General features: G+C 43.3%; 1 protein-coding gene across 2 annotated transcripts in view; it reads right to left on the minus strand.

The window, feature by feature from the left end:
• The window catches only part of LOC146344868 (cyclic AMP-responsive element-binding protein 5-like), a 121651-nt gene that overhangs the window by 24604 nt on the left and 72838 nt on the right, over window positions 1-24209 (minus strand). For both annotated transcript variants that reach the window (XM_084860441.1, XM_084860443.1), the window contains one exon: window positions 16423-16544. In XM_084860441.1, coding sequence (XP_084716567.1) covers window positions 16423-16544 — 122 coding nt within the window. The remainder of the gene's footprint in view (window positions 1-16422; window positions 16545-24209) is intronic.

The raw sequence follows: 24209 nt of genomic DNA on the forward strand, positions 1-24209 counted from the left end.
TTAGTTAATAACGGGTTGGGTCCAAAGTCAAACTCAGAGTAGACCCATTGAAATCAATGGGGCTGAAGTTAGCCATGACTAAGTTAAGACCCTTTTATTTCAGTGGGTCTACCCTAAGTATGACTAAGCCTGGATACAACCCAGTAATAATAATGAAGGGTCACTGAGTGAATGTGCCATATAGGTTGCAATTCTATCCACATTTACATGGGATGAAGTCCCACTGAACATAACAGTGGAACTTACTTCTGTATAGGGATTTGTGAGGATTTTATTTCTTTTTTTATAAGAACTTACCAAGATTCACAAATTTCTTCATAAACAAAATGGAATGAAGTTGAAATTTTTAAAAAACGGAATATGGGGCAAACTGAAACTGACTGTTCATTCATCCAGGCCCAGCCAGGGCTTTGGGAGCTTAGCTCTTTAAAGGCTGGGTTTCAATCCCTGTGTGTTCAACCATGTTTGTGATGCTGGATTAGGGCTGCCACCTCCTTTTTCTTACGGGCTCCTCAGTCCTCATCATTCATAGCTATACTGTGAATGGAAGAAATTTGTCTGGTTCATATATTAATGCAAACTTATATAATTTTGCACTTTTCAACCAATACACAAACCGAAACTCAGTTACCCTTCTAAAATCACATATCTCCAAATTTTGCAATGGAGTACTTTAATCACAAAATGCATACAAAAATGTGTATTTTAGGGAAATGTTCACACAAAAATACATATATTCATGAAAATAAAATTTAAACATGCATTATATTAGGAAAATTGCTTGCAAGAAGTGCAAATATTTAGCAAGCTTACATTAAATTGCATGTATTCGGAGAAATGTACACAAAATCCATACAAATGCTGATACAAATGTAAAAAAAACATCCTTGAAGTTTGAGATGAACCACACTTAAGAGTGGAAAAATGAGAAATGGAGAGAAACCATAAATGTTGGTAAAGCATTGGTAAATGTTGGCATGTTCTCATTCATCCAGCCCTACGGCAGGCAGGTACAGGGACATGGTTCTCTCCATGTTGGGAACAGTTGTACTTATTGAATTTGGCCAGTGTAGATGAGTGACGATTTTGTGTCAGTTTGTTTTTGATAAGCATTTGCCAAAATTTGCGAATGTATTCATATATAGAATGGAAAGAACTTGACATTTAAACAATTCAAATGCAGGAGAAAATGAAAGTTTCTTCAATTTGTCCATCCCTACCTCTGTATAAACATGTATAAGTGATAGAGTTTCATTTCAATGTGGCTCCCATTAGGAAAGCAAAGGAAGCCTATTCCTGCAGTACAAGGAAGGAGAGCAAGCTTGAAATTGCAAACTGCTTTACCAACAGCAGCATAAGCACCTGGCTCAAAATGACTACCTTATGCTGAGCGATGGCCACTCTGCTGCTTTCTGAAGCCTTTATTGGTGTTTCCTGTTCTTAGCTTTTTGGCTCTAGCTTTGGAATTCCCACTAAATAAAGATGGCTATAGCCATAACAGGCTTACTCAGTCTGGCTTTTTTATTTCCTCCTTCACCAATTTCCATTAACAATATTTCTGAGATTAATGCCTCCCACCACACACAAACGATACCACTTAAACACATAAATAGTTTGCAAACAAGGGTGAAGAGGCTGGTAGGGAGGAGCGGTGTGGAAGAAGGGGAGTGCTGGGAGGGGGAAGCACAAAAGACTGTCCTATTCAGCTAAAAACAGACTGCCCACATTAATGCAAAATCAGCATATGGTTCTAATAGGCTTTCTAGGATGATTTATCAGGTATGATTACGTCCTCAACCTGTCTGTCTCTCTCCATAAATAAAGCAGAAGTGCAACTTGCTCTAAAACGCATCAGCAGTGTCCTATTACCCACCCATGAGTGCTGAAGGCTGCTTAGGACACAGTTATGGAAAGGGAAGGGTTTGTATTTAACAGGCAAAAGAGGGCATTGTAAGAAGACTGCCAAGATTTAGGTGTCTTATCTTATCTCAGGAAGGTCTTACTAAAAAGCTATTACAATGAAGGTTTGTTCCTTGGGCTTACAACAGCCGTAAACTACCATCATGTTTATAGAGAGCCAATCTACATTACAACTTTAAACTGGTTTCAAACCGGTTTATCTAAAGGGATCCTGCAGTTTCATGAGGGTACTGAGAATTCTTTGCTAGAGACCCCTGTCCCCTGCCCAAGCGGCCCCTCTTCCTAGAGCTACAATTCCCAGAATTCCTGTATTTGGTAGCCGTAATCACTGAAAACAGGTTTGAAACCAGTTTAAAATTGTAATGTAGATTGCCCCTATATGTATGTAAAGTTACACTTAAAAAAAAAAAATCATACTGTCCCAGTCTAGAAATTAGTTGCAGGTGCAGGGGCTTCAGGAAATGAGCATAGTACTTTTCACCTGAAAAGGTCTCCCCAATCACATCAATGGAGAAAGCACATAAGTACATGAATGAGAGATGAGCACACATAGGGCAGGAAGGCAAGGCAGGATTAACAATGAATATAGAGGCAAACTCTCCAAGATTTCCATGATGTCATTTTAATTTTGTTCATATATTTATTTATTTTTAGGAAAAGAATAGCCCCTCTACTGCAGGGATGGGGAACCTGTGGCCCTCCGGTGTTGCTGGATTCCAGATCCCATCAGCCCCAGCCAACTTTACCAATGGTCAGGAATGAATGGAGTTGGAGTCCAACAGGATCACTCACAGTCATCACCCTGCTATAGTGTCATGGTTGCAGGGAACACTTATAAATGGCGAACCAGCCGAAGCTGGTAAAAGGCACTCTGAGCCACCGCAACCACTTGGGCCACCAGCGACAATGATGGATCTAGGAGTACCCCAGACTACGGACCTGATCTTTCAGAGGGAGTGCAACCCCATCCAGAACAGGCAATGAGTCTATCTCCCAGACCTGGGAACCGCTCACCCACAGAGCTTCCGTCTTGCCAGGATTCAGCTTCAGTTTATTGGCCCTCATCCAGCTCATTACTGAGTCTGGGCACTGATTCAGGACTTGCACGGCCTCTCCTGATTCAGATGTCACAGGGAGATAGAGCTGCATGTCATCAGCATACTGATGGCATTTAGCTCCAAATCTCCTAAGGACCACTCCCAGCGGCTTCATATAGAGTTTAAACAACATTGGGGACAAGATGGTACCCTGTGGCACACCATAGATCAATTGCCAAGGGGCCGAGGAATAGTCACCCAATGTTACTCTCTGAAATTGTCCCGTAGGTAGGACCAGAACCACTGTAGCACAGTGCCTCCAATACCCATCCCACGGAGTAGATCCAGGAGGATAGTATGGTCGATGGTGTCAAAAGCTGATGTGAGATCGAGGGTTGCACTCCCCCTGTCCCTCTCTCGATAAAGGTCATCCAACAGGGCAACCAAGGCTGATTCAGTCCTGTAACCAGAACGAAACCCAGATTGAAATAGGTCTAGATAATCAGTATCCTCCAAGAGTGCCTTCAGTTGGTCCACCACGACCCTCTGAAGTACCTTTCCTAAAAAAGGGGTATTTGCGACTGGGCGGTAGTTGTCTAATACCATTGGGCCCAGAGTGAGCTTCTTCAGAAGTGGCCGCACTACTGCCTCCTTAAGGACAGCAGGGACCACCCCTTCCCGTAGGGAAGCATTTATCACTCCCTAGACCCACCCAGTCATACCCCCTCGGCTAACTTTTATTAGCCAGGAGGGACAGGGATCAAGAGGGCACGTGGTCAGTCACATTATTGCAAGCATCTTGTCCACATCATCAGGCTGTAACAACTGGAACTGATCCCCCAAAAGCTCCGCTGGATGGCTACTTGAGGACACAATGGAGGCAGCAAAATAAACCTTCTTTGTTGCCTGTACTGCCACGCAGTAGGCACGATTATGCACTCTAGAGCGTGCTCAGTCATCTTCACTTTGAGTCTTGCGCCAGGGAGCAGAATGGGCTCCACAGTGCCGGAGAGGGCACTTAGGTGCAATCAAGTCAATGGCCCTCCGCATCTCACTGTTCCACAGTGAGGCTAGGGCCTCGGCTGGATCACCAGCTCTCTCCACTGGAAAATCCCCAAGAGCATTCAGAAATCCATTGGATTCCATTAGTCTCCTGGGACAGACCATCCGAATAGGTCCCCCACCCCTGCGGGAAGAGAGTAATGCTGTGAGTTCAAATCTCATCAGAAAATGGTCTGATCATGACAGTGGAGTTACTTGGACTCCCCCCCCCCCCGCCACACACACACACAAATCTTCAGACTACAGAGCTCACAACTTGGAGCAAAAACCAAATCAAGAGTATATGCCCAGCTTCATATGTTGGGCTGATGACAAACTGAGACAGCCCCATGGTTGTCATGGAGGCCATGAAGTCCTGAGCTGGAACTCCGGGGACAGCCTCAGCATGGAAGTTGAAGTCATCCAGAACGACCTGGGTTCCTCCAACACCACACTTGCAACTGCCTCCGCCAGCTCAGTCAGGGAAGATGCTGGCAGCAGGGTGGGTGGTACACCAGCAGCATCCCCAATCTGTCTCTATGGCCCAGCACCAGGTGTAACCCCTCAAGACCTACTCCAAGGTGGGGTGGTCTCCTGGTGATAGACATGGAAGTTCTATGAACCACAGCAACTCCCCCACCCCCCAGCCCTCCAACCTATGTTGGTGCTGCACTGAGTACCCAGGTGGACAGAGCTGAGTCAGGTTGACTCCACCCAGCTCACCCACCCAAGTCTCAGTAAATCATGCCAGGTCAGCCCTCTCATCCACGATGAAATCGTGAATGAGTGCGGTCTTATTGCAGACCGATCTGGCGTTAATTAGTAGGCCTGCCAGGGCAGCCTACCAGTGGCGGCCTATCACCTCATAGCAGGGCAGTTTTTAAGTCTCCACGATGCCTGGAGGTCTCAAGGCTCAGAGATAGCACTTGGCTGGAGAAAACTTCAGCAGGTGTTCCCACTCACTATGCAATCAGCGCAGGCCAACACAAGGCAGGGTACTGGGAGATGGGGGCGGGGTTACAGGCAGCAAGCAACCAGCCAGCTGTAAACGGTGGAACAATCCCCTCCCCTCAGTTCTCTCCTCTCACCAGTCCAGCAGTGCAGAGTGCCCAGTCCTGTGCATCCTGCTTTCCAAGCTCAGTTGTATTTGTTTAGAGAAATTATACCCCACTGTTCTTGTCTGAGGGCAACTGAGGCCAGCATCCTTTCTTTCAGCTCCCTGTCAAGCTGCTTCACAAAATGTCACTGGAAGTTGATTCAAGCGACAGGAGCACTCCTGAGCTGGGCTATGAGAGGTGGACTGAATATAGATCTGTAATGCCAGTGGTGTCATTGTACAAAGAGGTTGGTGGAGGTCTCACCAGCCTTAAAATAACACAGAAAAGGGGAACCTAGTTATCATTATTTTGTGGGAATGAGCTTGTGATTTGTTGGGATTATATTATGTTGCTATGTGAAGCTGCTCCAGAATGTGATGCTATGAAGTGTCAGTCAAGAAAAGATGTGTGTGGATAGTGTCATTATATAGTTTAGTCACAAGGTTGCACTGGACTTAGTTGTATCAGGGTGGAGTCAGAGGTTTCCTTTTGCTGCCCCTCCTTTTTAGGAGACACAATAAAGTTCTTGCTTAGATTCCTGCCTGGTTTGTCCTTTAAGCTTTCCGTGACAGTATGCACACCGCCGTTTTATGTTTCGGCATCCTTGTTGTGGGTTGCTGGCATTCATAACAATCAAACTGTATTGATGAGAACTGTTCTCCAAATGCCCTCACATTAGACAGATTCTCGGCAGCTGCACTGGAATGACTGCAGATTCCAGCCAGCATTCACATGGATTCCCTGATGACCAGTGTTAAAGGGAGAATGAATCTGGAATGGCATGCCTAAGTGTCTGAAGTCTTAAAAATGACCTTCTATTGATGTATTTTGAGAGGTTCCAAATTACAGTGCATAACAAATCATACAGCAAAATGCCACCACAGCACACTTTGTGAAAGATGGCTATTAGCTCCTAATGCCTTGTGCTAAATCAATAGTCAATAACGCCAATGACCCTAACATATACTTCTGGAGCATGTTTTCCCTTTTAGGCAGCTTCAGCACAGAAGCTCCAGTGAATGTAATGCATTCATCATCACCCTTCCTTATCTTTATCACAATGGTCAGTGTTATAATCACTTATTAACGGTTATCAGTCTTCAAAACCTCTCAGGAAACAGTGGCACCACAGTCCTCTGATTTTACTTTTTTTTGAAAGATTTTATAAATCTCCATTTGTGTTTTGCTTATAAGACTTAAAAGTTTCTATGATGTCCATGAACACGACAATCTGCAATTTTAAATGATCCTATGTTGGTCAGAATTAAGTAATAATAACAAGAGTTAGTATTAATTTTATTTAGCACTTTAAAGAATTCAAGGCATTTCCCATCCTTTATCTTGGTCAGCACAGGCTCCAGACATTTTGCTGCCAGAGGCAGAGAACAAGACAGTTCCCCCCTCCCCTTCTATGTATAGAATCCACCAGACTGGCAGTTTTATCTTACTTCAAGACTGGCCACGGGACTTAGTTCCTCTACTACACCTGGGGACTGTAGGGTAGCTTAGGGGGTGCAGGGAGAACAGCGGAGGACTACTGACACAGTACCATCCCTCAGCAACTGCTGCCTTAGGCAGTCACCTCACTCTACTTAATGGTAGGGCAAACCCTGTTTCTTGTTGTAATCCTTGAAAGACTATTTGTTGTTCAGTCGTTCAGTCGTGTCCGACTCTTCGTGACCCCATGGACCATAGCACGCCAGGCCTTCCTGTCCTGCGCTCTCTCCCGGAGCGTGCTCAAGTTCATATTCATTGCATCCGTGATGCTATCTAGCCATCTCATCCTCTGCCGTCCCCTTCTCCTTTTGCCTTCAGTCTTTCCCAGCATCAGGGTCTTTTCCAGGGAGTTTTCTCTTCGCATTAGGTGGCCAAAATATTGGAGCTTCAGCTTCATTATCTGTCCTTCCAATGAGCACTCAGGGTTGATTTCCTTTAGGATGGACTGATTTGACCTCCTTGCAGTCCAGGGCACTCGTAAGAGTCTTCTCCAGCACCACAGTTCGAAAGCATCAATTCTTCGGCGCTCAGCCTTCCTTATAGTCCAGCTCTCACAGCCATACATTACTACTGGGAAAACCATAGCTTTGATTAGACGGACCTTTGTCGGCAAGGTGATGTCTCTGCTTCTTACTATGCTGTCTAGGTTGGCCATAGCTTTCCTCCCCAGGAGCAAGCGTCTTTTAATTTCATGGCTACAGTCACCGTCTACAGTGATCTTGGAGCCCAAGAAAGTAAAATCTGTCACTGCTTCCATTTCTTCCCCTTCTATATGCCAGGAAGTGATGGGGCCAGGTGACATGATCTTAGTTTTTTTAATGTTGAGTTTCAAACCAGCTTTTGCACTCTCCTCTTTCACCCTCAACAAGAGGCTCTTGAGATCCTCTTCGCTTTCTGCCATTAGGGTGGTATCGTCTGCATATCGGAGGTTGTTGATAATTCTCCCAGCAATCTTAATTCCGACCTCTGATTCATCCAACCCGGCATTTCTCATGATGTACTCTGCATATAAGTTAAATAAGCAGGGTGACAATATGCAGCCTTGTCGTACTCCTTTCCCAATTTTGAACCACTCGGTTGTTCCATGTGTGGTTCTTACTGTTGCTTCTTGACCCTCGTACAGGTTTCTCAGGAGACAGGTAAGGTGGTCTGGTACTCCCATCACTTTAAGAATTTGCCACAGTTTGTTGTGATCCACACAATCAAAGGCTTTAGCGTAGTCAATGAAGCAGAAATAGACGTTTTTCTGGAATTCCCTTGCTTTCTCCATGATGCAGCGAATGTTGGCGATTTGATCTCTAGTTCCTCTGCCTCTTCGAAACCCAGCTTGTACTTCCGGTAGTTCTCGGTTCGCATACTGCTGAAGCCTAGCTTGTAGGATTTTGAGCATCACCTTGCTGGCATGTGAAATGAGCGCAATGGTGCGGTAGTTTGAACACTCTTTGGCATTGCCCTTCTTTGGAATTGGAATGTAAACTGACCTTTTCCAGTCTTGTGGCCACTGTTGAGTGTTCCAGATTTGTTGGCATATTGAATGCAGCACTTTAACAGCATCATCTTTTAGGATTTTAAATAGCTCGGCTGGAATACTGTCATCTCCGCTAGCTTTGTTGTTACTAATGCTTCCTAAGGCCCACTTGACTTCACTCTCGAGGATGTCCGGCTCAAGTTCAGTGACCGCAGTATCATGGCTATCAGGGACATTCAGATCTTTCCTGTATAGTTCTTCTGTGTATTCTTGCCACCTCTTCTTAATCTCATCTGCTTCTGTGAGGTCCCTGCCTTCTTTGTCCTTTATCATGCCCGTCTTTGCACAAAACGTTCCCTTGAGATCTCCAATTTTCTTGAAGAGATCTCTAGTCTTTCCCATTCTGTTGTTTTCCTCGATTTCTTTGCATTGTTCATTTAAGAAGGCCTTCTTGTCTCTCCTTGCTATTCTCTGGAACTCTGCATTCAGTTGGATATATCTTCCCCTTTCTCCCTTGCTTTTCGCTTCCCTTCTTTCGTGAGCTACTTGTAAAGCCTCATCAGACAGCCACTTGGCTTTCTTGCATTTCTTTTTCTTTGGGATGGATTTCGTTGCTGCCTCCTGAACAATGTTACGGACCTCCGTCCATAGTTCCTCAGGCACTCTGTCTATCAGGTCTAATCCCTGAAATCTATTCCTCACCTCCACTGTATATTCATCAGGGATATGATTTAGGTCATACCTGAACGGTTTAGTGGTTTTCCCAATGTTCTTCAATTTAAGCCGAAATTTTGCAAGAAGCAGCTCATGATCTGAGCCACAGTCAGCTCCAGGTCTTGTTTTTACTGACTGTATGGAGCTTCTCCATCTTTGGCTGCAAAGGACATAATCAATCTGATTTCGATATTGACCATCTGGTGACATCCATGTGTAGAGTCGCCTCTTGTGCTGTTGGAAAAGAGTGTTTGCTATGATCAGCATGTTCTCTTGGCAAAACTCTATTAGCTTTTGTCCTGCTTCATTTTGTACACCAAGGCCATGTCTGCCTGTTATCCCGGTGATTTCTTGACTTCCTACTTTAGCATTCCAATCCCCTATGATGAAGAGGACATCTTTTTTTGGTGTTAGTTCTAGAAGGTGTTGTAGGTCTTCATAGAACCGATCAACCTCAGCTTCTTCGGCCTCAGTGGTTGGGGCATAGACTTGAATTACTGTGATGTTGAATGGTTTGCCTTGGATTCGTACTGAGATCATTCTATCGTTTTTAAGATTGTACCCCAGTACTGCTTTTCCCACCCTTTTGTTGACTATGAGTGCTACTCCATTTCTTCTAAGGGATTCTTGCCCACAATAGTAGATATGATGGTCACCTGAATTAAATTCGCCCATGCCTGTCCATTTTAGTTCGCTGATTCCCAAGATGTCGATGTTCAATCTTGCCATCTCATGTTTGACCACCTCCAGCTTACCTTGATTCATTGATCTGACATTCCAGGTTCCTAAACAATATTGTTCTTTACAGCATCGGATTTTCTTTTCACCACCAGACACATCCACAGCTGAGTGTCCTTTCGGGTTTGGCCCAGCCGCTTCACTCTTTCTGGCGCTACTTGGAAATACCCTCTGCTCTTCCCCAGTAGCATATTGGACACCTTCCGACCTGAGGGGCTCATCTTCCGGCGTCATCTCTTTTAGCCTTGTGATACGTTCCATGGGGTTTTCTTGGCAAGAATACCGGAGTGGGTTGCCATTTCCTTCTCCAGTGGACCACATTTTGTCAGAACTCTCTGCCATGACCTGTCCGTCTTGGGTGGCCCTGCACGGCATAGCTTATGGCTTCACTGAGTTACGCAAGCCCCTTCGCCACAACAAGGCAGTGATCCATGAAAGACTATAGACTAGGTTAATTTTATTACCTCTGTCAGGAGCGCCCTAGCAGCCTCTTTCTGTCTACTCCAATAGCCAACTCAAGACACAGACGAAAGGATTCTTTTCAAGGCTTTAATCCTTTTACAACTTAATGACTCTTTCAGATGCTAATCACCAGCGACTAAGCAAGGAACAGCAGAGTAACCTATGTTCTGGGTAGGCAGTTGGTCCCCGTTTGAAGGAGAATCACTTGAAGACCCTGAACTTATGGGCTAGGGAGAGATCCTCCCTCTTTCCCTTGGGTCCACGGGAGGCAGCCGTTGCTTGCGCGCCAAACGGGTGCTATGCCTCCTTTCCGTGTCCTCCATCGCTCATCGCTCCCTGCATCTGCGTCGAGCGTCTAGCAAGCCCCCCCCCCCGCACTTTCTCACTGCTAGGATCACTATCTATCTCAGGAATGCTGGCAGGAGGAATCTCTGCCAGCTGCTGTACCTGTGAGGGATGAGCTGGCTGGCTCCTCTCCTACGGATTGCTGATCCTCCTCAGAATCAGAACTGCTCTGGGGTTCTATCGGCTCAGTTTCCACCCTGACAACCTCCATGCTGCAGATGGCAGACTGTAATTGAGAAAAAGTGATTTGTCTAGGGACACTTAGGGCCAAACTAAATATTCAGGTAAGCCTGCATGGTGGAGCTACGCATGCTCGCCTTTCCTCGCCTTTCCTACTCTCCTGTACACACATATGGCCCCAATTAGGATTGGGACCATGACACTCCAGGAGGGGGAGTTTAAGCTTCCCCTACCCATTCTTTTCACAAAATTCCACACCAGGGGTGGGGGAGGTGTGCTAAAAAGAAGAAAGAAGTCTGCATTGACTTGCATTACAATTGGGCATGTGAAGATGTATCAATTTCCTCAAGTTATAGAATTTTCTCCCCACAATACACATTTTTATATGTCCTAATTGTTCCAGTTGGTTCCATATTCTCCAGATCAACTAGCAGAAGCTAGCCAGAAACTTTTCCATAAAAATTAATGATGCTTACGTTTTTACCAAAGTCAGATATCTCCTTATTACTAATCAGGGGTTCACAGAATCAAAAGGCCAAATTCTAGGGATGGGCAAACCTGTCAAGCTCAATCTTGTTGAAGTTCTCATTTTCCACTGCCAAGCTCATTCTGTCCTGGTTCCATACAATTTTTTTTAGTAATGTGCATTTTTCAATTTAGGCTTTTTTTGTGCACATTTTCCAAAGTTTACAAACACCCATTGACTAAAGCATGTTTGTGCACATTTTAGAACCATACAGTTTTTCTTTGCACGTTTTTCAAATGTGTGTATGTTGTCAAACACATATTTTTCATTTTGTAGAATGCATCACAGGCTCAGAAATGTATGGATGAATGACCTTGAATGGTGTTCAGTTCTTCAGTTCTGGAAACTACTAATCAGATAAATCCTTAAAAAAAAAACAACAACAACCCTTGTGGAGCAAATTTCTCACCCACCCCTACTAAATTCTAAATTGATTCATTAATATGCGGAGACTGCTGTTTTATGTTTCTTACATTTCACATTGCTAAAGAATACTACTTAGTTTTTTAAAAGTCCTTTTTTAAAGCTCAACATTCAATACAATTCTTAACCCCATCTTATTTATCAGTATTTCTCTAGCAGTGAGGTACTCAAAGAACTCAGCATTATCTGTATAGTGAAGTCCACCACAGCTTTCTAAGGGGAGCCTATAATCATTCTGGTTCTTGATTTCTTAACAAAGAATCATCATCCAACAAAACCACAAGTTAGAAGTTCCATCTCCCATACACACGCACCCCTATCACTTTCACTGGTATGACTCGGTCATCTGAAGCAAGGATACATGCACTAGTTGGAACATCAGAATCCAATTGTATGTGCCTGTAAAGAAAGCTGCCAAGTTTAATACCTTTTGACAAGAGTGCTTCCTGAAAGAGCTTTTCCAAATCTCAGTGACATCCACAAGCCATACAGGGCCCCTCCCAATCCAGATGGCAACTTGGAACTACCAGGATCTCAGTGGGTGAAACTTGTGAAAGCCAATAGAACAAGATATTTTTCCCACACTTCCTGCTTATCACTAATGCACTGCAGTGCTAAATAAGCCATTTGGGCAACATCTGGAATCATTAACACACCTAAAACTAGTTATCCTAAGAGCAACCCAGAAGTGGGGGGGCTGTTACTGGTGTAGGAACAAGTATTATTTACTGCATTAGTCTTGCTCTCCCAGCTAAACTGAAAGAGGACTGGATCAAGGGTGAAACTAAATGTGATGTTATTCATGCAATTAGAAAACATGCAGGCTCTTTTTAAAAAATCCTAAAAAGTAAATAGCAGCTATAGGGGCATCTTGTCCAGACTGGGACCACAGTGAGGACAAATGGTGAAACCCCTCCTCTGTCCCTAAGACCGAGATCTGACCCAGATCTGGAGGACCAGAGCTATTTACTTAAAAAACACACACCACGCAATTGTTAGTTGTGTGAATAATGCCATGTCTAATTTCACCCCGAGCTACTCGGCTAAAAGATGACCTCTCACCTGCTCTCAGAATGCCTAGGGATAGCTCAGCAGGTGGCTGGATGCTGCAGTCCAGATCTTTAAGAACAATGATTCAGTAGTTTTAATTAAAAGGGGTATAGTACAAAGTGATGCTGTGTCGTTCCCTGACCCCGCCTCCTGGTGGGATGCATTAAATTCTCCTGCATTAATTTCAGAATTGTTAGCACAGGGGTCAGGACTGGAACAGGGCATTGATATGCTTCCTTCTCTTCATCTTTGCCCAGTGCCATAGTCACAATAATCCCTAGACCCCTGTGCAATGATGACCTCCTAAGATGTCTAGCCATAGGGAGCAATGGTGGTAAAGTTCCCTGCACTGCTGTGGTAGAAAACACAGATGATGATGATGATGATGATGATAACAATAACAATAACAATAACAATGCATGCAACTGGTAACAAAGCAGGTGCAAGAGACTTCAAAGACACTCCTGGCGCATGCCTCCATCATAGTAAACACACATCTACTTCAAACAGAGTACCTTGTCCTGTCCCAGGTTGGATGCCACTTGCTCTTTTTTCTTGTCACATGCAGAGGGTGAGTTTTAATATCCTTATGTTTAATACAGGCGATCCAGTTGTTTCATAGGAAAGCAATACTGGTCATCCCGGCTTTGACTTTATTCTCTTAGACCTGTATTCATTGCTCTGGAGCCAATTTTCCAGCAGTTCTTCACCAGCAGCAGGAAAGGTCATGTGCTTGCAAATATAACCTATGACAAATGCTTTGGATACTTTATGCTCAGACCAGTGTAAACCTAAAACCTGTTGCTTGAAGCTTAGATGATAACCTGATCTGCCGACACTGTCTACCTAGCTGCTTTGGATTGCAGAGTCTGCGTGGCACTCTCTTGTCCGAGGCACAGCCATCAGTTACAGGCTATGGTCACGAAGGGATGGCTCTTTAACTTGGATGTCAGGCAGCTTTCATTTCTTCATTTCCTGTTACCAATGTAATTTGCTCCATATTTAATTGGTAGATTCTGGGGTTCAGAGTGCTAGAATCTGGGACTGAGGAGCCAGAAACTACGCTCCCCAACTGTACCTAGGACCTATTTTTCCTCTATGACTACAAGCCACTACTTTTCTCTCCCTTTCCTCTGTAGTTCTGTCCCCCCACCCCCGCCCCCACCCCTCAACCCACCACTTAAATTTAAACTGTGAGCTCCTTGGGGCAGGCAGCTATATTGATCGTGTAAGTCCTACGTACAGTGATGGTGCTCTATAAATGATGAATAAAAATAATACTGAAATTGTACTGATTCACTCATACACATAATTCAGGATTGCACTTGTTGATTATAATCTATTGCCTGGAAAAATACTAGTCACACTTGAAAACTGGGGGCTACTTTATACAAGACAAAAGTTGTTGCACACTATGCAACTACTACATGTAATTTGTCATGTGTGATGTAAGCACAGGAAGCTATTTCATCACACTTAGTCATCCTGGGAAGCCACTCGCAACCAGGTTTTCCACTGCATGTAGAAGATGCATCAACATTCATTATTTTACTGATTATTTCATTTATATCCCTCCTTTTCCTTATTATTTTATTTATTTATTTAAAATATTTCTTGGCCGCCTTTCAGGGCAGAAGCTCTCCCAAGGCGACTTAGAGCAATAAATTTCCATACTTAGTCATGACTAACTTCATGACTAAGTTAGTCATGACTAACTTCAGTCCCATTCATTTCAATAGGTCTACTTTACATAGGACTAACATTGGATACTACCCTTAGCCTCTATGTAGAACATTTAACTCAACATGCGGAAGTCTGAACATGGTAGATAGGGCTGAATTAATCAATATATTTTCACTTCATGTCACTTTTGCATATGTTCACTCATAAGCCCATTTCATCCTGTTTCTGCATTAATGCATTATTATTATTCCACACAAATACTAGGATTCGTATTCTCTCTCAAAATATGCATTTTAAAATGTGTTTTGATACTGTTTTTGACCTGAGAACTACATTGGACCATTCAGGTTGTGTGAAAGCCAACCCACACATTTGTCTAGGAAGGGAGGAACAGGTCTGTTTGCATTGGAATTTGCTAAAACAAGCATCCCTAGCAGCACAGGCCCCATACATGGGCCCCTTCCTTCTCGCCCCCACTCCATGCCTTCCTCTCCACTCCATGCCTCCCCCCCACTCCATGCCTCCCCCCCCACTCCATGCCTCCCCCCCCCACTCCATGCCCTCAACATATATCCTATAGAAAAGAATTTTTTGTGCCTGTAGGAAATTTCAGCTTGCTGGAGCTTCCCTTGATCTCCCCATGTTGATGTTGTGTGATGTTGTGCTTTGTGCACTTAATGTAAAACAACCATGCCTATTTTTCTCAATTAAATAAATGTTGGAGAGTAATTCCAGAGACCGCCTTTCATAGAGTTCTGTGAATGCATCATAAACTTTGCCTGGAACAGTGCACATCTCCCAGATCGAGTGCCAGCTCCAGGTTTTGGAGGGCCCTTGGGCAAAACACCCTCAATGAGCCCGCTCCCTCAGTGAGTCTGCCGTCTCACCGCTATTGTCATCAGCTCCTGTTGTTTCTTCTCCTTATCAATGCTACAGCCTGCTTGCTTCACAGACAGACAGCAAGCAAGAAGTCAGTGGCATCTATTGCTTGTCCTTCTCACTGTCACATTTGCCTGGGCTAGAATGACAGGCAGATGAACAAGCAGGTTGCAATGGTGAAGAGGAACTCCAGGGACCTCTTGTCAGTGGGCCCCTGATGGGGTGTGGGCTCTTGGAGGACCCAAACTATGCTTATCCTTGACCTTTTAAAAATTTATTAAATAGATACCTTTTTTTAATAGGGAGTACAAGATTATGATTTTATTATACCAAACACCGCATGGCAACATATCAGAGATTAGTTCCATGTACCTGATGGGCTTTGGACTTCGGTTTGGTTCAGTTTTTTAACAGCATCCCTGCCCCCTGAAACAGGCAAACTGCTTTTGAAGATCATTGGAAGTTTAAAAACAGTATAATATGACATAGGAAAAACCCAAAGGAAAGGAAAGCACATGCCTCACTGTTCAACCCTATGACTCTCTGTCTACTCAGACGTAAGTGCTCAAAATACTAGCCAAGCCCTGGCATAATATTCAGTCAACAACCATTACTACAGCAGCTACAAATACCAGTAAAAATTAGAACCGTAATAGATGACAGTGTTAATGTACTGTACACAACCCTTTTCAAACAGAGGCATTTTTACTGAACTTATAAATGATAGCTCTCTCTCCTTGATTTAAACTTATTATACCTGCAACTTATTTTGAACCCCAAATTGGCAAAAGTGGAAACAAACTCCCAAGAAGTTATACAAGCATATATTAAAAGGGCAAAAATTACGAGCTTTCCTTATTTCTACACTTACCAAAGATGTATTATAGCACATGCAGGGAATTAGGGTTCAACTCCCATATGTTGGATATGTGTGTGTGTGTGTGTGTGTGTGTGAGAGAGAGAGAGAATATATGTGTGTGTGTATGTGTGTGTGTGTGTGTGTGTGTATATATGTGTGTGTGTGTGTGTATATATATATATATATATATATATATATATATATATTTCTGTCCTGAAGAGATATGCAGTTTCAAAGTGTTTTGCTGGATCTAGTAATGAAATCCTGTCCACCCTTATAAAAGTCAACTAATGCTCTTTCAATACTTTAACCCAGGTTACCTACTCAGTTTTATCAGCTACTGCAAGTTAGAAAACATGTCATAATCTATAGTGCCACCTAGTTTCCAACTTCAACGTTTGTGTGTGTTTTTTCCCTTCTCATTCAGGTAATGTTCTCTTTGATTCACACAGGACATAGGAAGGGGGTGGGGAGAGGAACATTTCCATTCCACAAAGGCATACCCTTTTATTGTTCTCTTCTTCTTGTGCCTTTCTAAACTCATGCTCCAAGGAGCAGTCTATATCGTTGAAGAGGCCCACTTCCTCACAGTTCTTTAGGAATCGGGTTGGTGTCGGAGTTTGGTCTGAGGAGAAATATCAAAAGGAACTGCAGTGGGTATTTTGCAGTTAAGAACAAGGTACTGTGTAACATAATATATTACAGCATATTACAACAAGATGCAATGCCAATGTAGTGAAGCCAAGATTAGACTGTGCGCAGTGTGTTATTTATTGAGTGGGCTTCCTATAAAGTTTTATTAAAAATAAAAATTTGTTTAGAAGTACAAGATATACAGAGCTATTCATGCCTCCCCAATCCCAAACCAAAAAAAGCAAGGAGGCCAACCTTCAAAGATCCTAAAGAAAATTGAATTCTTTATTAGCATTCCAATAATACAGTTAGGGCACAATTCTATGCATGTTTAGACAAAAAATGGTCCTACAACTCCCCAGCTAGCCAGTACACATATGAATCTACCTTCCAGCTCAGACACACATACACAGAACTAATGGCAGCTTGGAGCTCATTTATACTGGGGAAAGGGTTTTGGAAGAAAGCATTAAACATTCCATCCAAGAACAACATATCCCAGATTTTCAAAGGAGTACTGTGGGGCTGTTAATTAGCAAAACAAAAAACATGATCTCTGGATCATGTCTGGTTGTTTTGGCCCTTAATTAGAGGGCATTGTCACCAACCCAAACCCATCTATCAGCAGCTTCTTATGATACATTTTGTAACTTGGGTTCTAATTACAAACTAAATGACAACCAGGTCACTCATGAAAGTTGTACAAGTAGCTACCCAATCCTTTCTGAGCCACCACTTATATTTTGAAGGGAAACACCATACATTATACACATGTGCAATCCTTATCATGTAAGGTTGCCAGCTTTTTTTTTTTCCAGCCTAGTTAGTTTGGAGCCATTAGGACCCCACCTCATCCCAGTTGCTGGGCAAGAGTGAGGAAAGCTGGTTTCACCAACCCTAGTTGGTTTTACTGTCCCTATTTAAAGACTTTTATTTATCTTACATTGTTGGGTTGCATATGCATAAATTAGATGCGCATGCAAACAGGGCAAAGGAAGGGAAAAGGCCACATGCACAACATTTGTGCACCAAGAAGGAAGCTGCCCGAGTTGGTCAAGGCGGAAGAGATACTGCATGGCAGATGGCAGCCATGGCAGTGAGAAGGAGGCTGGAAGGACAATAAGGAGGAGCTGTGTTTTCTGGCTCTCTGGCTTGGTCAGTATGCTTACCAGCAGATTGTTTTTCCCCACAATGATAGCAAGGTGAATGTTGAAGTTCAGGCACTCATCATGATAGTCCCCATAACCACACCTCCAAGAAGAGACCCAAAACACTGTGTTGATCCACAACAACAAATCCGTTCTAGCAGTTTTTATTTCCACCACGAGCAGGTCTTGTGTAAAGCTAATGGATGTTAATTGCCCATTCAAGACCAAGCCACCCCAAGGTACTTTGCGTTGCAACAGGGAAAAATGTGTTGTTTCTGGGAAAATTCATTCCCCCCCCCCAGCTACAGTGAGGACTGCAACTAAGCTTGAGAAAACACGGAGGTCTGAGGGGAGTGGCAGATGACATCCGCGTCCCTGCTAATAAAAAGGTGCTGGCACTGCATCCCTGTGAGCCCTGGCTTCGCTACATCACTGCTGCGCTGCCAGAGCAGCCCTAATGGCTGAGGCACGGCCACTGTTGCCAGCCTAGCTGCCCAGTGCGTGTTTGCCTGTTCTGGGATTAGAAAAGATGGGTGCAGCAGTGGAAGACTGTGTTACACATCCCAGCCAATGAGGCACAGCAAGAGTAGCCAGCGGCTAGGCTCATGTCCTCTGCATGTGCGTGCGTGTGCACACCCGCTTGTGCGTATGTAGGTGTTGGTGTCCTTTGTATGTTCATGTCTTGATGGAAAGAACAAGAGGAAAAGGGTTTATGTCTTTCCTACATGCTTAATTCTGTGACTATATAATACAGCCTTCTCCAACCTGCTGCCCTCCAGATGTTTTGGACGACAACTCCCAGCATTCTTGGCTATTGCCCATGCTAACTAGGGATGTACGGACTATGAAAAATCTTCTTTGTGTTTCGTGGATTGCAGGTGCCTTTTGTTCCATCGTCCGCTGATGCGATTTTTTTCCCATCATGTGGAAAAAATATAAGTATTTATATAATTATATATAAATACTTATATATAATTATAAATTATAAACTTATATAATTTATTTTATATAAAATAAATATAAATTATTTTATAATTTATAAATTCTAAATACTTATATATAAGTATTTATATAATTCACCTTGGTACGCAACATTTAGCATATTGTCCCCCATTCCATTTAACATTTCCTCAGCAGAAACTTACATATTTTCCTACAAATTTATATGCGTAAATTTTGGGAAAGTAAAAAAATCATCCGAAAGTCCACGCATGGCCTGAGGTCAGATTCTTAGAAATCCGAGCTCATTTTAGTCCATCTCAAATTTCTCCAGCATCCCTAATGCTAACTGGGCTGATGGGAGTTGAAGTCCAAAACATCTGAAGGGCACCAAGTTGGGGAAGGCTGATATAATACATGTGCACGACTGCCCTATTGTCTGTTGCTTGGCTCACTTTCTTGAGTTAGATGCTCTCTATATATGTAGGTGATTTTCAGTTAGCTTAGATGAACACATTTTTAATGGTCTCTCCTTCCTGGCCCTCACCTCCAAGTATGCAAGTTGCACCTAAGGACCTGCCAGGCTAGGACACCAGGCTTAGGTTCCACACAGATGTCAGATTTTATTTTATTTTTTACCTCAGCAGTAGGCACATGATTTAATATTTTGGCACTAAAATTTGGTAGAAGCAGTTCTGTAGATAGATGTATCTTATTTATACCCTTTTTAGAATTATAATCTTGATTCAGAAAGAGTACCAGTAATTTATATGGAAGAAACGCTCTCCCCAACAGGGATCATAATCTAACCTGATAAACTAAAGTTTTGGTGAATCACTGGAGGATTTCAGTGAAAGTACTTTCACCAATGTGAAAATCCAAATCTTTAAAAATCACAACTAAATGTATAAAAAGAGAGTTGAAAACCTGCCACTGGCAGGTCATGGGTGTCAATTGATCTTCCACAATACCGGCCTCCTTCTCTTCTGCCATGTCTGCTTTCTCTTAATGTTGCCAAGTTTGTAAAGCCAGCAAAACTTGATCAGTTATCCTAATTCACTTGGGGCCTTTTCATATATATACTTGTTACTCCTGCAAGTCAGCCAGCCAAATGTCACACCGTCTGGCTGATGATATTGTTAAATGTTCAAATGTCGCTGCTAATATTGTCAGGGAACATTACAAACCCAAAAGAGTTGACTGGAATAACAGGTTAGGGTGCAATGTTATGCATGTTTAGACAGAAAGAAGTCCTGCAACTCCCAGCATTCATCAGCCTGTATGGCTGGCTGGGGGATGCTGGGGGTTGTAGGACTTTCTTCTGGATTGCACACTTATATTATTATTAATTTGTTGTTGTTGATAATATATTATCTTCATCCTAACTTTTGAAGTATATGGCCAATTTTGTCCATAACTAGAGTGGTTGAAAGCTTTTACACCACAGCCTTTCAAACAACACTTATGGTTGCAGATTGGTTGAGTGGTCTCAGAGCTTTTTGCAGAAAATGACAGACATCCCTAGTTGCTTTATAAAGATAGGGGGTTGGATCCAGATTTATGCTGGATCAACTGTGCTGATGGAAGCAGACTTCCCTGGCCCCTCCTTCCCATGGCAGTTCCTCCAGCCCCCCAAAAATACAACACAGACAGTCAGGAGACCCTGCTGAATAGGGTGAGCTATAGTGTGGGGGAGAGGTATCCCCCCAAATTAGGTGGAGACACCTTCCATGAATGGAGACTTCCTTCTCACAGAAGGTCCTCCATCTTGTGGAAGGCAGATCCTGGATCCAACACAGGATATGAAAAATGAAGGAGAAAAAACATAACCACAGAATGCAACAGTGTTAAAGATGGACTTTGACCTGCAGACATTTTACTTTAAAAAAGGAACTGTAAACTGAATGGACTGCCTTCAGCAGTAGTCTTGGAAAGCACACTGTGGAGGAAATGTACTGTATTATTTCATTTAAACACCAGAATTGTGAAACCAGAAGAGGGATTTTAAAATGTTATTTGTCAGACCAACTTTTTTTTAAAAAGGATGATATTGGTAAGCAGCAGCAGCAGCAGCAACAACAACAACAACAACAAAACAGTACCAGAGAATAGCTATAGACAACTTTTTTTATTTAAAAAAATTCAAAGCTTTACAAACTAAACCATAACAAATGTGATTAATCTACAGTGTAGATACGTGACAAGCAGAGATCCAAAGGGTGTAATTTGATGCCTGATATTTAGCAAAACTGTTTAGTCTGCTGTACATTTAATAACAGGAATTTGGCTTGTTCAGCTGGAGAGCTTCACTGAAGTTATATATTAGCTATGTTTTACTCCCATGCAATGATAACAAAATCAGAGGAATAGGAGGAAAAGGAGTGTTGAAACAAAGGCTGCCTATCACACCGCAGAGAGGTTCAAATCTCTCTCACTTTCTTTTCCTTTTTTATTTTGACAACGTTTTTATTTCCACTGACATGTCACATCATTACTCAAGCGTATTAGACAATCTGTGTCCTAGGCAGCTGGCTTTTTTGCCTTAGTGCCCCAGAAAACACGAAGGAAGAAAGGCCACAAATGTAAGTGTTGCTGAGAGCACGGAAGGACTAATTCACATATGGCGGGTTTGCCTTTAGCGCACAGTTAACCCAAAACATAACCAAACCCATATCCAACTTGAATGAACTTGATTGTTACCTATTATTTACAATCATGATCTTGGAGAATAAGGTCTTGTTTGCACTAGGGTTACACTGAGGACAGTGCCAATTTGAGGCGCATATAATATGCATCTGCACTAAACATTTCTAGGATGTGTGGTTTATACAGGTGTGGGTGGATGAAACTGTTCCAGCAGCAAGAGAAACAAGTTTCTACTTGGCAACGTAAGCAATTTCAAAACTGCAGCATCCAAAATCTCATCAACTGTACACCACACACACGCTGATCAATCTGTAGAATGGCTGCCATCTTCATGTCATCTTGCTTGCTTCATAACTCACAAGGAACATTCCCTAAGGAAGGAGTACCAGAAAGCAAAAGCACTGAGAGCTGTAATGGTTGTGATGGGGATGCCACCAAAACACAACAGCTATGAGCAACAACACTGGCTATGAGCACTCATCATATGGACTGTGGGTATTCTCTAGTGAATTTCCATGTCATTAGCTGCTTCTAGAAGAGGTAGGGAAATTTACAACATGATGTCCTTAATACATGTAATTACTGTTGCTAGACTAGATAGGTAACTGGAGGCCCAGTGGCCAATTCCAGAATCCAAAGGTTTATCTTCTGTCCCCTAGCACAACTTGGGTTTCTTAAGACCACTCCGATAAGTTTCACTCAGCCAACTTCTTCCAAGTTGAAAAACAAGCAGTGTGCTCTGCCGTGCAAACAGTATGCAGTATGGCTTTGACGTAGTGGGGTTTTCTACATGAGGCATTTATCATGCACTCATCGTTCCCTACTCACAGTTATTTATGGGTTCTTTAGATGATGTGACCCTCCAATTTTGCTGCTGCATCTAACCAGCACTTTCAGTGAGGTTTTTTTTAGAGCAACAAAATGCAGCATTTAATTAAGAATGCAAAAGAAAACACGATTTCCTCTTGTGTATTTGCACTATTCCACTATACCACAGTGCCACCTAGAGGTTAGGTAGTGGAAAAGCAGGAAAGGAAATACTGCTCATGTAATGATCAGATCTCAATTCCATGACAAAGCAGAAAGTAAATACAGCAGAATCACAGCCAATTAACAGCCTCATGCAGAAAAGCTCAGCGTTTCCTTTGATGGTGCACCTCAGCTGCTCACTCCTGGTATGTTAAGACATATCAGGGTAGTGAGGGGTTGGAGTGTCTAAACTCAGGTTTGGGACCACAGCAGGGGCAAAAGGTTAAAGCCCTCCTACCCGACACACACCAGGGTCCCAATCTGGATCAGAACCTCCACAGCTACAATTTGCATGGGGGGGGGGGACTCTGACTGCAGCTAATGGAAGATGTTTTTCCCCACAATGTACATTGGCGCATGGGGCTTGTATGAGTGTGTGGCTGGAGGTGGGGTAGGAAGAGTGAGGGTGAGAGAGAGAGAATGAATGGAAGATGGATGGATGCAATATGCTTGCGTGTATGTGTGGATCGCTGAATGGGAGAGAAGGGGGGATGTGAGAGAAGGGGGATGGCAGTGTCCACGCTCTTCTATGGCTACGCCCACTTTTGGCACTGGGCATGCCCACCACTGGCATGTGGATCCAGCACATGAACCTCCGGGAATGCAGCTCTTGGAGGGAAAAAGTTAGCCATGTCTGGACCAAAGGAAGGCCTCTGCCAAAGCCTCTGTTGCTATTCACAGTGGAAGACGAGGTGTTAAAGAGCCCTTTGCCTACAACTTGGCTCATGTGGGAGTTTCAGACCACGGCAAGGAGGGCCAGGTGTCAGAATGCAGGACTCTGGAACTGGAGATGGGAGGGAAGAACTGTCTTTCAGTCTAAGTGGAACAAAACGTAGGGTCCAGGTTTTGGGGGACCCTTAGGAAAGGGGCTCCCCCCCCAAGGCATTGCTGCCCAGTCTCTTTCCACCAAGAGGGAAGTAGGTGATGCTGCTCCGTTTCCTCACTCTCGGCATTGCTTGGATGCTTGGAGAGGGCAGGTGAACTATGACATGGGGAAGCCATGTCGTATTAGCAAAACACATCATCCATGCCCAGTACTGGTCATGCTGGTGTTGTCAACAATAATAGGAGTTGTAGTCCAAGACATCTGGAGGGCACCAGGTTGGGGACAGCTGCTCTACAGTATAGAAGCATAGCCAAATTCTTGTGGAAAAGTCTGCTTACCATGACTATGTAAAAAAAAAAAAAAATCTCTCTGCTTTTCTCTAAAATTTTGAAACTGCTTTTTGGTGGTTTTTGAAACACTGATGTCTTGCTTTACACCTCTGAAAGTAGCTGATCTTAACTCAGCACGTATAATTGGCAGGGAAACACTGTTCTTTGGTAAGAACATAGCTGAGCTATGGAAAATGAGCGGGCTGGGTGGGGGAATACTGCACCTGGGTTTGCTAAGGGGCAACTGCGGCTACGATTCTTTACAGATGCAGATGACATGAAATAACTTTGCCATAAAATAAGAAGGAAGAAAACGAGAGATGAATGTCTAAAGGGAAACCATGTCTAAAGGGGAAAGCCTCTCCCTCTCATATATCATTTCTCTATTTCATTATGAAATCTTAGAATAAACCAGCTAACTTTTAGGAATTTAGATTTCCTGAGGGGCTAGGTGGGTGATTAAATAGCTTTCTTCCCCAGTATCTCCCTGTTAGAAGAAAAACTAATTGCTGAAACGAGAACTGAAAAAAAATAAATGCATCCTAAATTACAGGCTAACTAGCCTGCTGTTAAGCTAGATGTTGCTGGGAGCAAACTAACTTTATTCCCTAAATACACTGCCATGGGGAGTTTTCCCTAAATATACTGCCCCATGGCAGTTTACTTAAGAGCACAACCCTATGCATGTTTAGAGAGAGAAAGTCCTATAACTCCCAGCATTCCCAGCCAGCTGACTGGGG

The sequence above is a fragment of the Heloderma suspectum genome, chromosome 5 (genome assembly GCF_057233095.1).
Source record: "Heloderma suspectum isolate Gila_16-S chromosome 5, 16-S_ref, whole genome shotgun sequence".
Lineage (NCBI taxonomy): Eukaryota > Metazoa > Chordata > Lepidosauria > Squamata > Helodermatidae > Heloderma > Heloderma suspectum.